The sequence below is a fragment of the Anas acuta genome, chromosome 2 (assembly GCF_963932015.1).
Source record: "Anas acuta chromosome 2, bAnaAcu1.1, whole genome shotgun sequence".
NCBI classification, from domain to species: Eukaryota; Metazoa; Chordata; class Aves; order Anseriformes; family Anatidae; genus Anas; species Anas acuta.
Window position 1 is genome coordinate 64803413 of NC_088980.1, and position 16526 is coordinate 64819938.

At 44.1% G+C, this 16526-nt stretch overlaps 2 protein-coding genes across 16 annotated transcripts in view; both read right to left on the reverse strand.

Moving 5' to 3' along the window:
• Positions 1–5432, reverse strand: part of LOC137850495 (CLIP-associating protein 1-like) — a 182595-nt gene extending 177163 nt beyond the window's left edge. For 3 of the 14 annotated variants that reach the window (XR_011092561.1, XR_011092560.1, XR_011092554.1), the window contains exons 1-2: positions 4551–5099; positions 652–809 (exon numbers count right to left, since the gene is read on the reverse strand). Coding sequence is in view for 3 of the 14 variants with exons in the window: in XM_068670534.1 (XP_068526635.1) it covers positions 4551–4730 (180 nt within the window). In the remaining 11 variants the exon portion in view is untranslated. Of the gene's footprint in view, positions 1–651; positions 810–4550 lie in introns of all 14 variants that reach the window. The other 11 variants (XR_011092563.1, XR_011092558.1, XR_011092559.1 and 8 more) reach the window with 11 other exon arrangements.
• A 4513-nt stretch (positions 5433–9945) lies between these two features.
• CCK (cholecystokinin) lies at positions 9946–15973 on the reverse strand. 2 transcript variants are annotated; one of them, XM_068670538.1, is made up of 3 exons: positions 15796–15973; positions 13761–14018; positions 9946–10728 (listed from the first exon to the last, which is right to left on the reverse strand). In XM_068670538.1, exons 1-3 carry the CDS (start codon positions 15956–15958, stop codon positions 10592–10594), a joined length of 558 nt encoding a protein of 185 aa, XP_068526639.1. In that variant the 5' UTR covers positions 15959–15973; the 3' UTR covers positions 9946–10591. The 2 variants fall into 2 exon arrangements, with proteins under 2 accessions (XP_068526639.1, XP_068526640.1); XM_068670539.1 differs by lacking the exon at positions 15796–15973 and adding an exon at positions 15099–15223.
• Between the last annotated feature and the right edge of the window lie 553 nt (positions 15974–16526).

Here is a 16526-nt window from a genome sequence, read left to right on the forward strand (position 1 = left end):
GGGGGTTGGCAACAACACACATGCTCACTCATGTTCACACATTCAGCCTATGGAAGCAACACATGGTCACGCATATGGAGGTGTGTGGCTACAACATGCCTGTTCACTTCTGAAGTGGCAACACATGCTCACGCATGTCCAGGCACATGGTGGAAACACGTGTTCACACATGTGGAACCATTCAGTGGCAAGACATGTTTACATGTGTTGAGGTGTGTATTGGGAACACTAATGTTCTCATGTGTTCTGCTGTGTGACGGCCACGTGCCTGTTCATGGATGCGTCAGCAACACATGATTCCGCCTCTGGCAGTAACACAAGCATTCATGTCTGTGGAAGCCTGTTGCAGTAACGTGTTCACACATGTGGTGGCTACACCCATGTTCATATGTGTGGCAGCTACCCCCATGTTGACGCCTGTTCAGGCATGTGGCAGCTACATGCACGTTCAGGTGTATGGTGGCTACACATGTGCTCAGGGATGAGGCCTGAACACGTTCAGGCGTCCAGGGGCAATAGCCTTGTCCACACGTGTGGTGGTAAGAGACGTTTTCCATGTGTGGTTGAAATGTGTGTGGTTCAGGCACGTGGCAGTGACTCCCGTGTGGCATTCATTTCTGCACCCTGAGACATTTTTTCTCATATTCTGACCTGGTCCTCTGTCTGTCTCCACTCTGCGTCACTGCTGCTCACTCCTTTTTGTTCAAATGCCTTTCAACTTCAGCTCCCACCTCATTCACTGGTGGTTCTAGCTGTTACATAGCCTTTTTGCTTAATTGCCATTCCAATTTCTCCTTCATTACTGAAACCTGCTTTGCAAAAAAACACATGGAAAAAAAAATCTACTGCTCTGACACAAGACCAGTGATGTTTTATTCTCATATATTCATCAAGAAGAACATCCAGGTTAGTCCCATAAAGCCAGTGATTATATATGTCAGTAATAAAAGGATGGGACACTCCAGAAGTCATCAGTTCACTGCTTCAAGATACCCAGAAGTATTATCACAAATATTATCACTGCTCCAGTTTTCTGAGTCTGACAGGTATTTCTAAGTCTGAGGAAAATGAATACCAGTGAAGTAATGCCATCAGCCAACTCTCAATACTCTGCATCCAACTTCTCTTTAAAATAAATAAATAAATAAATAAATAAATAAATAAATAAATAAAATCAGAATTCATTAATTCATTCCCCTTCATTTTTTCCCCACTATTGTTTGCAGCGTTGGGAAAACGGCCACTTAAAAAACACAAAATCATGAAAAACTTTTAGGTTGCAACAACAAATCAAAGTCACAGCCACTGTATATTAAAACAAATCATAGCACCAGGATGCTAGGCAAACAATTTCCAGTTCAGTGGGCAACTTTGTGATTGTAATGAGGTCCGAAATGAAAAGGTTTAATTGTGCACCTCTTCTGGGTATTCCCTGGTATTGACAAGTTTCCGAGCATCTTTGGAAGCTGCTACATCGCTGGTTGCACAGTGGACACCCCAACTCAAGTCCCCAGGACACCCCTTACAGACAGCGTGGGATGACAGCTCATCTCCCTCTCTAGGAGGCTTGCAGTGTTCTGCAACAAACGTTCACTCCATGCCATTCATAGCTGGATCAATGCATGTTCTTAATCCCACCTTACTGATTTGTCAGCAGCTCCAACTGGTAACTGCTTTCCTCTCCAATGAGAAAGATGAACGCAGACATTTTCCTGATCAGCTTTTATAGTTTGGAACTACCGTTTGAGTTTTGCTTAGTAAACTGCTATGAATAGCTGCAAACTTCCAAAAAGCAAAAGCACTTGTAGCAAAAAGATTTCGACCTCTTAATTCAACCCTGCCGATAACAAGTCCACACTTGCTTACTGAACCCCTCATCTCTTTTCATTCGTTACCAAGTCTGCCAAATCAGCCCTTCTGTTCCTATTTCCTCCAGTTCCTCTCCTTGTGGTTACTTGAGGCAGAAACTCTCATAGGATGTCGTGTCTTCTCAGACATTGCACAGAGAAGAACCAAGAGCTGCCAGATCTCTCTTCTTTTTCAGGATGTTCAGATGGAGCACTTCATGTAGAAGAACTGAAGTTTCCCACTCGGTGGAGTGGGAAAAAATATAGCCCGTCCAGGGCAAGTTATGTTAGTTACTGCCTCATTATCCATACCTGTCACCTCCAAGAAAATAATGCACCCTCTTGTAACTTTCTCTAAATATCCCCTGCTTGTAACTCCAGTTCATCTAGCTCAGCAGTTCTGACAAATAAGCGAATTGCCAGCCATAACCATCACCCAATTAAACTGCCATGCAAACTGGGAGGGATTAATTACTTCAGGACTTTGAAGACCTCCAAGACAACATAGGAAGAAAGATGGTAAGTAGGATTTTCTAGGAATACTTATTCCTCATCAGACAAAAAGGCATCCAACAAATCAACAGAAATACCATAATTAAAAACAAAGTCTACTGAAATACTTGTCTCGAGAATACATACAAGCCTGTGACACTCATTATCTTCTGTCATCATTCAGGCCCTGAGCTTACCAACAAACTAAGACCTAGCAGTTAAACATCGGACAGGATACTTCACTTGGAAGGGAGCTACGAAGATCAAGTCCCACTGCATGTAACATCCATGCTTGTTTAAGATGAAATATGAATTTTAGATGTTTTCCAGAATGTTCCTTATTTTCATTTGGAAACATCAGATGCCAAACAACACCATCATAGATAGGGACACCGGAACTGATTGCAAACAAAAAATCCAACACCTCGTGCTGTTGCCATTAATACTGCATGTACAATATGCTTTAAAATGCAGTTTTATATGTATACAGAGCCACCAACAGGTGACACACAGAAAAGGAGACTGTAAGAATATAGTAAGAATTATGATAATCATCGTAATTTATAGAAATCTACTTATAGAATTATAATTGTTATATAATAAGAATTACAATTATAAATTATAAGATTTTATAATAACCTTCCCAAGCCTCAGTCAAAATATGAGGTTATCTGGCCTACTGTACATTCCTTCTTTGTTGTGCAGTCCTAACAGCCAACATCACTATTACCTTGCATCAACAGCAACCAGAATGACTTGCTTTACAAAGATAAAAAGAAACGACCACCACAACACCTTGACATTTCCTTTTCAATTCCCAATTTCATTATTTAAAATGCAGGAAACAACTTTTATGTTATCCTACTGAGAGAAGTGACTAAACAGTTCCTCTTTACACCTAAGGATGTTTTAAAATAACTTGCCTAGCTTTGACATTTATCAACTGCCAACAACTATCCTCAGATTAAGAATTCAAAAGCAAGTAAATCATCTTTATCCAACCCACATTACTCCCTGTAACTACTGTAACTAACCTGACCTTTAGGAACAAATTTGCTCAAAAAAAAAAAAAAAAAAAAAAAAAAAAAGCGAGATACATGCAAATACAGCTGAGCCTGATCATTTTCAGGCCTCAAACTTAGAAGTGCTATGTGCAAACACAGCCAAGTACACAGCATTGTCAAACCTAAGGAGTAAAAATAAGTATTTCACAAACACACTGCCTTTGCAAGGTGTTCCTATGTTTTCCTCCAGAGATTACAGAAATAGGAAAAAAAAAAAAAAAAAGCATAACCTCCATGCACTAAGTCCAGAGGTCCTAAGGACAACTGTCTTAGGAGACAAGACAGCAACTCTGGACTCCGCGCAGCAGGAAGGGCGGCTCTTGCCCTGCTGCCAGACCTGAGCTCAGCAGTACAGATCAACACCGCCACCAGATGACGGGAGTGCAGACCAGCGACAGTTACATACAGCAGGAAAATAAAATAAAATAAAATAAAATAAAATAAAATAAAATAAAATAAAATAAAATAAAATAAAATAAAATAAAATAAAGCGCTAAGACGAATGCGATCGCGCTTGGTAATAAAGCTACATTGTCTATCGTTATCGGCTGACCAACAGCAGAAAATTTGACAAATATTACTTCCCCACGTGTCCACCGTAAATACTGTTTTCCTGTATGTCAGCCAAAAGCGCACCAGGAAAAAAAGCCAAACATGAGTCATCATCGGGTACCTATAAAAATACCGTGTAACTTCTTGTCTACGGAAAAGCCACCTAAAAGCGATAGAAAAACTTTAAATTTACAACTGGAACCCGAGGAAGCAATTCAGTCATTAAACAGAGAGAAATACGAACACAGTGAAAAAGACTCTTTAGGGCCTGCAGGAAATCCTGGGAATCCCAGGAAACATTACACCAAGCGCAGAGAGCCCAGCACGGGAAGGGAATGGGAGGGGTAGCAAAAAAAGAATTACTAGCTATGTTATAGCCATGCTATGTCAGGCTAAGGAAACAGTTGGGGGGGTGTCCCCCAAGAGGGAATGTGCTGCAATGTTCAGGCAACGATAAAAGGAACAGAAAGCGAGAAGTGTTAGCCAAAGCCAGGCCAGATTCCCGAGTCTCCGGGGGAGGAAGGGCAGGAGGCCGGGCCAGACGCCGGCCTGTCCGTGTGGCCAAGGAGCGCCCCGGCCCCTCCCCGCCCCGCACCTTGAAGTTGCTGGAGTTGACCCACGCCGCCAGCTCGTCGATCACTTTGTCGAGCCGCTGCGGGTCCTGCTCCACGTCCGGGGACGCCGCGGGGTCGCGCAGGTACTCGAGCAGCTCCTGCCCGACCTGCAGCCTGCGGCCCACGTCCTTCTGCTGCACCTGCTGACAGAAATGATCCATCCCGGGCGGCTCCGGGCCGACGGGACGGGACGGGACGGGACGGGACGGGGCTCCAGCTCCTCAGCGCCGCAGGGCCCGGCCCGACCTCCCCCGCGCCACGCCGCGGCGGGGCCGGCCCGCAGCTCGCATCCCCTCGGACCCCGGCAGCCTCGGCAGCCCCCGGTCCCCTCCGCGGGGGAGCTCCGTGCCAACGGCCGTCCCCCTCTCCCCGCGGGCCGGGCCGGGCCGGGCCGAACCGAGCCTCGCGGAGCCGCCCCCGCCGCCGTCCCGGGCAACTTGCGGCCCCGCCGCGGGCCGGCGCCGGACTGACGGGGCGGGGCCCGGCACGGGGCGGGGCCCGGCACTGGGCGGGGGCTCCTCATGGCCCCGCCCCTTCAGCAAGGCCGCCCTCTCCCGCCCCGCCCACCGCCTCCACGCGGGTTGTGGCCCGCCGGAGGAGGCGCATGCGCAGCCCGCCCGCCCCGCTGTCCCCGAGGCGCTGAGGGGAGGGGCCCGGGGCTCTGAGGGGGTTTGGCGGCCGCAAGGGGGGCGGGGGGCTCAGGGAGGGTGCGCGGAGCCCGCCTGTGGGTTGGGTGCCATAAGGTCCGTAGCGGCTGGAATTGCTGTTTCGGTGTCAGTTTTAAATCACAGACCCACAGAACCGTAAAGCTTGCAAAAGACCTCCAAGATTGCCTAGTCCAACCATCACCCTCCCATCGCTGCCACGTACTAAACCATGTCCCTAATGTGATATATGGCATAATAATTAGTGTCGAGAAAATGGGTGATATTAATAAAGAAGGAGGAGATGTGGGAGTGTGGCCATGGGGGTCGGCAAGCCCCATGGTTGATGAAAACATCAGACTCATAACGAAGAGGCCATCAGGAATGTAAAAATGTTTATAGAGGGAACAAAGAAGGGTGATTCAGGAGACTCCATGCAGTCTCGGGTTGGAGGGTTGCTTGTTCTCCAGCCGTTAAGGCATGGAAGTTTCTGGGTGTTTGCTGTTGCTGGGCGAAGTCGTTTGAACAATGAGAAGTTGTTTTTGAAAAGGACTGCTGTGGGGAGAAGGGTATAAGAGGGGAGCCTGCCCTCAAGATGAAAAAGGCAACGCGATGTAATGAAGTTATGTCATCAATAAAGAAGCAGGAAAAAGGAATGAATAGGGACAGGCTAGCAGAACAGGGACCAGGATGGGAACAGGCACATTGATTGCCTTGTGAAGATAGGTTTGGCCAAACTCACCAAACTGCTCAGAGAAGCTTGTACAGAAAGTCACTGGAAATAGGCACACCGGAGCTGGAAAGAAGCTCAAGCTGAGAGAAGTGGACCCGTGCACACAACTGCTCCTCACTGGTAAGCAGCTGCGCATTATGAGGAATCATAAGTCCTTAGAAACAAAGACTGTCCTGGTAGCCTTACAGCTTATTCCTGAAATATGGGACCAAACTGAGGTCAAGGTGTGGGACTCTGCAACTAAAAATGACAAGGTTGCAGTGGGATTGCTTGGCACCTGGCGAGCAGTCTCTGAGGCCTTAAAGAGCCATGTGGGACCACAGTCAGAAACGTGTGGCTTGCCAGATAGTGAGGGAGCTGCGGGCTCCTTTACTGATCCGACTGCTACACCATCGACTCCTTTGCTGCTACAGCCATCGAAGGCTTTTGCTGTTCCGCCCCCTGCTGACCTGGACGTGCCTCTTGACCCAGGCCTCATTGGCCTTGAAAAGGAGATGGATATGCTTTTCTTCGATCCAGGAAGAACGGGATACATAAGGCCCGAAGACTGAGTTGCTTAACAACCTAAAGCAAGACATATTGTTCCCACGACTAGCCCTGGAATTCTCTGGTGTTTGTAATCAAGAAAAGGAATGGAAAATGGAGACTGTTATAAGTCATAGAAGATATGGGAGCATTTCAACCAGGCCAACTATGCTCCCCTGGTCATGGACATTGATAGTAATAGACTTAAAGGATTGTTTGTTGCCTTTTCTGATTGTACATATGTATAGGCATACTTGGGTTTAGTATGTAAAAGCAATGTACTGTATATTTAGAAGGTTCGATGTTCATGTGTGCGTGTTGGTAGAGCATAGACTCCCCACGCACCCAGCACTGTTTACTTGTCTTTTATAAATATTACTAAATTCAGATTGAGTTGAGACTTCGTTTATAACAGTGGAAGCAGTCTTGATATGTGGAGTCAACTGCTTTGCCCTAGACAACCTTCTGGGTGGACCTTTCACCACATCCTCACTTACCCATCCCTCGAGTTCCAGAATCTCAAACTTATTGTTTTAGGGCACCTGCAAAGGCGAGGTAGGGAGAGAGAGAGCTTGCCTGCAATGCTAAGCATGGACCTGTTTAATTCCTCCCCATCTCTTAGCCACCCCTTCCCCCTCCCACTCCACCTTACAGTGACAGGGCAGAGAGTCCACTGCTATTTGGAGTGTATCACCCCTGGTGCCTTTCAGTTGCTTTCAGTTTCAATCTGACAAATCTACCAATCTAACACTTTTTACTAGTAGGTCCAGAATGATTTCTTTTTGCTTATGAAATAAATGACTTCAGCAGGATGACTCATAGAATAAATTTCAACTTATTACAGTAATGGTAATGTTTATACCTTAGAAAAATCTAATGTCCAAAGAAGTCATTAGCATCCAATGCATAAGAAATTAAACAGCATCAAGAAGAGTCTAAGATGACAATAACAATCCCCAGACAGCAGAACTAATGGATAAAAAGGGCCTGGAACATTTAAACAGATTTCTCCTTGGTCCATTTTTTACCTGTAAAATAGGTATATCTGTCTTCTAATGAATAAAATGGGCATACTGGCAAGATGAGCAGCTGTTTTAGCCTCTCTGGAACTTGGAATGTACTAACGTACTAGGATTATCCAGGATCGTAATGTAATATAAATCATAAGTAAAGGGGAAGTACATTGTCTCAAACTTGCCAACCCTGTCCTGTGGAATATTGTAATTCTCACTTTGATATTTATCTGTGAATTCAATTACAATTTATTTTTGTATTTATCTTACATTTGTTATAAGGTATTGGGTAGTTTTCTGTGTTTTGTTGTATATGGAGTAGATTTTCTGTGAACTTTTCTGAACAGGGCATTGTTTTCATGGATGCTTATAACTGTGGACACCTGCTAATTTTCTTTGGTTGTGTTTGTATTGCCAAATGATTTAGGGCCAGAGGTTGCTTTCTGCTTCTAGTGGCAAGCTGTTCATATCCAAGAACCATATGATGCCCTGGCAGCTCTGAGACAAAACTTCAATTTTCTTTAACTTTTTTTTTCCTAAATCTATACTGACTGCAATACATCTCTCAGACTATATTAGAGTGGGGATTTCATAAAATAGAACAAAAATTAGAACAAAAATTAGGTATGTCTTTTAAGACTGTATGGTGTCACGAAGGCCTGTTGATGGCTATGTAGTGGAGAAGGGGAACAAACATAATGGAGTTTTATCTGGGGTGGTTGTTGGTACATGCTATCTCTTGAACTGTATTCTGGCATTATGCAGGAGAGTGCAGGTTGGTACAGGTGAAAATGGTACCAGGAAACATGCTAGACTTTATCTCTCTCCTTGGCTCTGATTTACTTAGCAATGTGAGTAATATGATGCACTGTCATCTTTTATCATTTAATATTGTAGTAATTTCATAAGCTTTGTGCAAACACCATAACTGTCTTTATATACACATTTTAGCTGTTAACAATGATAGTTAAGTGTACTAGATCTGGCTGGGATGGAATTAACTTTCCTTGCGGTGGCCCATAGAGTACTGTGCTCTGCACTTGTAGCTAGAATAGCACTGAGATCACACCAATGCTTTGTCTACTGCTGAGCAGCACTGGTACAGCATCAAGAATCTCATCTTGAGAATCTTTTTGTCATTCTTGAGAATCTTTTATAATTTGTAAGAAGTTACACCCAAGAGTCATGTAGACTTGAGGAGAGGAGAGGAGAGGAGAGGAGAGGAGAGGAGAGGAGAGGAGAGGAGAGGAGAGGAGAGGAGAGGAGAGGAGAGGAGAGGAGAGGAGAGGAGAGGAGAGGAGAGGAGAGGAGAGGAGAGGAGAGGAGAGGAGAGGAGAGGAGAGGAGAGGAGAGGAGAGGAGAGGAGAGGAGAGGAGAGGAGAGGAGAGGAGAGGAGAGGAGAGGAGAGGAGAGGAGAGGAGAGGAGAGGAGAGGAGAGGAGAGGAGAGGAGAGGAGAGGCAAAGTAAATGTTACTTATAAAGAAACAGCACTTCAGTGGGAAATGCTTCAATCTACTCATTTTTAGATTAATTTGTATTTTCCTCATTTTAAGCAATAGTCGATTAACTGCTTTTAATCTTTTGTAAAATTTTGAGGAAAAAAATGGTACTTTGGACAGTTTTCCCATGGACAATGATCAACACTGAGGAGAAAATTAAGGTATTTAGAGGCTCATTACGTTTGGAAAGGAAGTAAGGAGAAAAGGCAGACTGGAAGGAGTTTGTCTAAAGGGGCCCTGAGGGGAAGAAAAGTTTGTATGGTACTTTCATTTTCTCAAGTTGAGATCCACAGAATGGGAGATTTGGGGTTACTGAGAAAGAAAAGTCTGTTACCACTTGTTGAAGTCTCTTTTGCATTGCACATTTCTACGATAGTGTCTAGTCTCTCGGCTTCTGTTAGGAACAGCTCCTCAAAAATGTTTTTATTTTTGCTGTGTTCAGTAGTTGGCATAACTGCTTGTTTCCCCCAACCTTTGTAGAGTTTTATTTTGGTAGAGTTTTATTTTAGTATAAATGTTTTCTGTAGTGTCTATTAGCTGCTACAGAACACGCTACTGAGGTGTTTTCCTGCCTTCTTCCTTTGGCAAACACCTGATGTTCAGAATGTAAAACATGCACTCATGTTATAATTAATGCATGCACTTGGTGGAAATTCTGCATTATGCCGTTCAAAGCCCCCTCCTTTTGCAGCGACGGGAATTCCTGGGCTGTGCGAACCTGCTGCTGCTGCAGCAGAGCTGGTAGCTGCTGGAGGTGTTACTTGGGGTGGAGGTGCACACACCTGAAACACCTTTTGCAGCCTGCAGGCTGCCTCTGGGTTCAGTAACTGGGATCACCCCATTTCTCTTTAACATGGTGATTTGCTGTCTCCAGTGCCTCACCCTTCCCTCAGAAGCCTCCACTGCTCCCTTTGCACAGCTCTCCTTGCCATCCCCAAATGAAGGCTTAGCTCACCACACAGCAGGGAACGGTCTGTTTATTCCATGATTCGCAGCCATCAGCAGAACTTTCACATTTAGTTCACAACATAAAATAAATAAGCCAAGAAGGTGAAGCATTTTGGTGTCATTCCTCTTCCAGTTTTTAGCACTGTTGACTGTTTGCCACAAACACATAGGTTGGGTATATAACTCAGTCCTTTACAGATGGGGTTACCATGAAGACAGCTGGCCTTTTCCGGCAGCATTGTGCTGTTGTGTTTGGTTTTGGACAGGTTCTCCTCAGAGAGCTCACCACTACTGTGACAAGATTTTTCTATAAAGTGGTTCATCCTACTTAACACACGGAATATGTACAATGAATGAATGAAGGTATTTTCCTGCCTCTATAGTAAGACACCCAGCAACATGTGGTGAAAGGACAAGACGGAATAAGTGAAATCATTTTAATATAATATTGGTGTATGAGAAACCACAAAAGAAAGAAAACATTTTCTGGAAAATTCTGCATATGTATATATTGCATTGTATAATCTTACAGACAAATTTACATCAAATACATGATATAATTTAAAACACTAATTTAAAGAGGACAACAAATTATTTTTTCTTTCTGTACAGACATAGGAGTGTGATTTTTTTTTTCTTGTTGCTATAGTCTGCTGTTCTTTAGGAGGAGTACTCATATTCTTCAGCACTACGGCGTCCAAAATCCATCCAGCCCATGTAGTCTCTGTCATTTATCCTGTGCGTAGGATCGATACTCTGTACCCTGTTTCCCATAACTGAGAGCCTTCCAGTGGGACCTAATGAAAAAGTGTGGGAGTGAAGAGAGTAAGTAGACATACTTTCATCCATTTCTGAGTGTTTTGTATTTGTTAGCAGATGTCTGCATAAAATAATTGAAACTGCTTGACTTTATACAGATCACGTAACACTGCTGTTATATCACTGGGGAAAATATCACAGAATGTTATGGGTAATGTTCTGACTTTTTTTTTTTTTTTTAATTATACGGATTATTTTCATCTCTTTCTGCTCCTGGCTGCTGCAAAGGAATAGGAAATTTTATTTCTATTTCACTAGAGAAGGAAAGTCCAGGACCTCCCTATAGTCCTATACTACTTGAAGAGCCATATATGTAAGTATAGGAACTCCTACAGTGCAAATTAAGTAACAAGAGTTGTAGATTTATGAATTCCAGGTTTTGTAAAGAAGTGGGAATAGTCCTGAAATTCAGGACGTTGTGCCTGGAATTCACAGCTAGAGGTGTTTAATGCTGAAATTACACAGGGCTTATTACTATTTCAGTGATACTTTATATACTGCCTTTATAAAGTTCTCATAACTCTTTTCACAGCAGGGTGGGATGCTGATCTTTGATCTTGCCATAGCCTTTCTATCACCCTTGTTCAGGGCATCAAAGAAATGCAAAGTTTTTGTTACTAGTAGAGGGATAGGAGAGGTAAATGGACCACAAAAAGAAAACAAACATGCTAAAGACATTTACCTAAAACAAAATGACAAAACAATTCTATGAAAGTATGTTTGTCTACCCTTAAAGCCTCAAAACCCATTATATTCACAAGCATCATTCAGAACACAAAGTTGATGAGAATGGCTTCTTGGCACCAGACAGGGCTAGGACAGTGCAGGACCATCACTCAGAAACTGCTATTTAAGAGATGTCTGAGCCTGCAGTGACCTGCAGGTTGTAAGCACTCCCCTGGTGACATTATGGTCTGGCCTGAAAAGGGCTCTGCAGAGGACAGATCAGCGATGCACCTGTCTCAGCTACACAGCGCTGAATTCATGCTGAAAGCCTGCACATGAAGTGAATTGAAAGCTAGGGGTCACAAACAGTCAAACGAATTCCTTAAGAGTACCTTACTTACTTTTCCTTAAATCACCAGAGATGTCCCATGGATACTGTAGAATCAACATACAGCAAACAGCTTCAAAATTGTAGCAGTTTGACTACAGGGCTGCTATCTAGCCGCAGCCTCGTGGGAGAGTTTAACTCTCCCTGTTTTAACTGGAAATATTGACCCAAATTAGCCTATTAATCACAAGGACAGATGCTGTCACTGGTAATAGCTAACCCCAGCAAATGCAGACTCCCTTTTCCCCAGGATGGAATTTTCTAGTGAGCGTTATGGCTTGTACAGGTTAAAAGTGATTAGTGCAGGAGATGTGAGTGTTCTTCAGAGATTTCTGAAGTGTTGACCTGAACCTTTATGTTAAACGAGAACATAACATAATGTGTTGATGGGAAAGCAGTTGATTGGCAACTGTATGCATTGTTATAAGTTTTTTCGTATTTTTCTTCTGCTTTGTCCCTGTGAATCTTCTCTCTTCTGTACTAGGAAGGCGTCCACCCCTCACCATACACTTCATGTGGTTGAGCTATTTGGAAATGTCAGCCAAATATTTAAGAGAATATAATGGCTACATAAACTAGAATGAGAAGTTCAGTTTCCTTGCAGGAAGGTGCCAAGGACTATACAGGAGAAATGTAAGGAGGGTTCTGCTGTGCTGACTCCTGCTGCAAGATTCTTATTCAGTAGCAGCTTTAACTGTAGCACAGAGTTTTGTATCTGAATTGTCTTTCCACTAGATCATGTGAAATGCTAAAATTAATTTCTTTAATAGATATTGTGAAAATTGGTAACATGAGATGAAGTCTCTCAGAATATATTAGAAGTGGTTATTTTTCTGTTGTTTCTGATTTGGCCCTCTTAGGTACATGGATGAATGCGTATGGCAGCCTATGTAATGCATAAAATGCATGTGACATCTCTTAATTGTAAACCACCACCAAAAATAAGAATGGGATTCTGCCTATAACAGAGGTCAGCAGTGAGGCTATCAGGAAGAGAGGAGTAAATTATCTACAAAGGCTTGTATGGAGAGACAAGGGAAAAGAAAACCGTTGCTTGTATAAATAAAGTGAATTTCATCCTAAATACAGCCTGGGGCTGGAACTGAGTTAAATTCTCAGTGTCTATATGCACAGGTTATCCTAATTACTGCTTCCCAAGTTTAAGCTCTATTTCTGTATCTTACTTCCCTGCAGTACAAGGGGATAGATGGGAGTGAAGCTATTGCAAGTAAACAAGATGTTTAACCCTTTAAGTTGCATAGTGGCTTTTCCTGGGGTTTGTAGTCATTCTTGGAGGACACAGCAGTTAGGTTGCCCGTGGTGCTATTGTATTCCGGTACAAAGCAGTACAGAGATGAGAGAGTTCAAAAGTTCTTTCTTATGAGGAGTTGCAGTGGGCAATGGTTTTGATCTATCATGTTCTGTATACATATACATGGCATGTGTTTTTGCCTATGTAAAACATGCACTGTAAGATGTCAGAAACTGCTTCACCTTCTCTTGTTAGCTCACATACAATACAATTACAATACATACAATTGTTTCCTCAAGTGACTAATGAATCTCAAAATAATTCAAATCCTTTAATTCCAATAATGTACCATTGTACAAGGACCTCACGTCCTTGTTACAAAATCAGTGCCATGGAGGTTTTAAGTAATTGCCAGATTCTGTCCAAAGGCTACCTGGGACTGAAAATCTAATAGGAAATGGTACTAATTATATATATATACATACATTATACACATTGTATGTGTGTGTGTATATTTTTTTTTCTTTTGAGGAATTTTACAGTAGGTGAGAACAAGAATGGTCTCTACTTCTGGAATAACCAGGAAAAATCTACTTCCTATCTTCTATAGCAATTTAGTAATTCATGTTAGATGATGACAGGGTTAACATCTAGGTATCTTTGAAGGAAGCTCCACGGATACAGAAGTAGCACATAACCAGTACCTTTTCTGGCCTGCTGAAGGTACTTGGCCAACAAAGCTCCAATGCTAGCCCTTTGGTCAAGGCTTCCATCCAGCTGTGGCGCAGATTTCAGGGGGCCAGTAGACAAAGGGGCGCGGGCATGTCGGTGATGTTCTGTCAAGCTCTGCTCAAGCTCAGCAGCCAGAAAGTTGTCATTGTGTGAGCCCCCAGTTTGCTGTCCAAAAGAACTCACGGAGAGCACAGCAAGGAACACGCAGATGCATATACCACTGTACATTGCTGGAGGAAAAAGGAATGACAGGCTGTTAGAATGACCAGACTTGTTACATCATGTGTTATCCTCACCCCCAAATTTCTTTGGAGGTGCTGGTTTCCAAGAAAACTTTTTTTAATTGCAGGTAACTGTGGGACCTGTCTTAAGTTGGACAAAATGCACAGGAATAGTTAAATATCTATTGGTAAGAGGAAGGTACCACAGTGAATTGGTTTTATCCCTTCCAGTGTATGTATTCTATCTCCCTGACTCACTCAGTTATTACTTGCTTTTCTTTTTTCAAAGCTGCGTTTCGGTAAAACACAAGGGAGCTATACCTAGCTTTTTTTTTTTTTTTAAAAAAAAAAAAAAGTCTCAGGATTCAAACATTCTTGTACTTTCCCATTGTACTAAAATCCACTATTACAAATACTTAATTTTGACAAGTTCTGCAAAGAGCCTAAACTCTCTAACCCTTAATTGGTTTGAACTTTAGTTTTCAAGAGGTTTTGTCTCGTTGTACAAGGAAAGAAGAAACAAAACCTTGTCACAGTAGAAAAACAAAACAAAACAAAACACAAATTTAACACCACCCCAATCATTTGATCTAACAGCTGCGGTGGGAAAAGCTGTGTAAGAAATAACATGCAATATAACCATATTTTTTCATATAAAACAGACAATTCAAGTGTAAGACAATTTTGTTGCTTCCTTAAAGAAACAGATATTAGACAAGACTGCCATTTTACCAGATCATTTGATCACACAAGCTGAAACTGTATTTTTGAAACACCCAAGTTAGTCTGCTAAGAGGAGAAACGAGGTACCTAGTACTTAACACTATGAGGGTAATTTCCATTTATAAATATCCATGAAAACATCTATATTGGGGTTTTTGATAGTTTACATTTTTGAACAGCATATCGAGTATACTCCTAATTTTAGTGGAGGGGAAAACGAAGTTTGATTGCCCACCACATACCGGCATGAAAACAATCACAACCCATGAGCTACCCCTGGTCAGCATCCCCAGGCACTGAACAAAAAGCACCTCTCCAGCGAGCAGCAATTATAGGTCCTGTACCCACGCAGGGTTTGGTACTTACACACCACTGCTGCTCTGCACCCTTTTCCGCGGGGACCTCGTTTTACCCCGACTCCCACGTATGTTCCACCCTGCCCCTCCATTTCCTAGGGATGCCGTGTGTTTGTGTGTCCGTCCCACCTTCTCCCCCCATTTCCTAGGGATGGTGGGTGGGTGGGTGGGTGTGCGCGTGCGTGCCGCCCCTTACCTGTCCCGAGGACGGAGCGAGGCAGAGCACCGAGAACCCACCCAGGCAGGGACAAGAAGAAGTTGTGGGACGACTCGGCGACGGCCCCTTAAATAGGGGCGGCGGTGTTTGCACAACGCTGACGCAGGGCTCCCTGCCCGCCCCCTGCCCTCCGCCCTCGCCCCCCCCGGGACTACTAGCCCACGCCGGCTACTGAGTCGCCGAGAGCTGTCCCCCCGCCCAGACACCACGAGAATGGGCTTCCCCACCCCCTGAAGCAGCAGCCGCCCCGGGCAGGGACCTGCTCTCCCTCCCCAAATCCCACCTTGTACCCCACTGCCCCGGCCCCGAGGGGGCTCCTGATGCTCGTCCCGCGGCGACCGGCAGGGGGCGACGGGGCCCCGCGAGGGGCGCCCCTCCTGGGGCCACCCAGCCCGGCCCCCAGTCACTTGACGGCAGCAAGAAAATACAAATAATAACAGCAAAAAAATAATAAAAAATTGAAGGAAGGCGGCACAGCCCTCAGGATTACCGGCCTGGAAAGGGGGTCTCCTGGTGGCGTGCTGTGGATGGGGTTGGCGTCGGAGGTGGTGAGGATGGGGTTGGGATTGTGGAAGCGCTCTCACCATGCCCCAGCCTGTCGGCAAGGCGCATGTCCCCAGAACGGTGTTCTGGCAGCTTTTCGTCTCCCACATAGCTGAGCACCGATGCCGGGTGAAGTTGCTGTCCCAAGCTGGTTAAGAAAGAGCAAACCCGCAACGTGCTTTGAGGACAGGAAAGTAAGTGGAAGCACGTTGCTGGAGGAAAGAAAATGCTGAAGCTGTTCCAGCAGTACCCGTCCCAGTGCCAGTTTAATGTCTCTGTCTCTCCCTGGGGAAAAACAACAACAACAACAACCGCAAAACAATAGTGTTTCTGATAACTCAATTTCAGTATTTTGTCTTAGAGGAAAAGATGCTTGCTGCTGTTAGACAATGAAAGAGTCATCAGTGAATTGAACTGTAGGTGCCTGGGAAAAGTATCACAATCTTTCTGGGAAGGTACAATGCAATAACAATTCTGGGAGAGTTGCATCAAGCCCTTGTGAAACTCACTAGATAATGAGTTCCCAAGGGGGCAGTCCAGAGCTTAATAGAAGGGAAAGACAGAGAGCTTACTAATATGTGCATATGCATAATTCATAGCACAAACGGATAAATATAAAAGCAGCCATTTAAGCTGATGTATTTGTCTGATTGAACAAATACACACTATAGGAATTCA

Coding starts and splice junctions, on each gene's coding strand:
- CCK (XM_068670538.1), bottom strand. CDS start 15,958: ATGTGGGAGACGAAAAGCTGCCAGAACACCGTTCTGGGGACATGCGCC. Junction 14,019..15,795: donor GAGACCCCCTTTCCAGGCCG/GTAATCCTGAGG, acceptor TTTTTCCTCCAG/CAATGTACAGTGGTATATGC. Junction 10,729..13,760: donor CCTTCAGCAGGCCAGAAAAG/GTACTGGTTATG, acceptor CTTTTTCATTAG/GTCCCACTGGAAGGCTCTCA.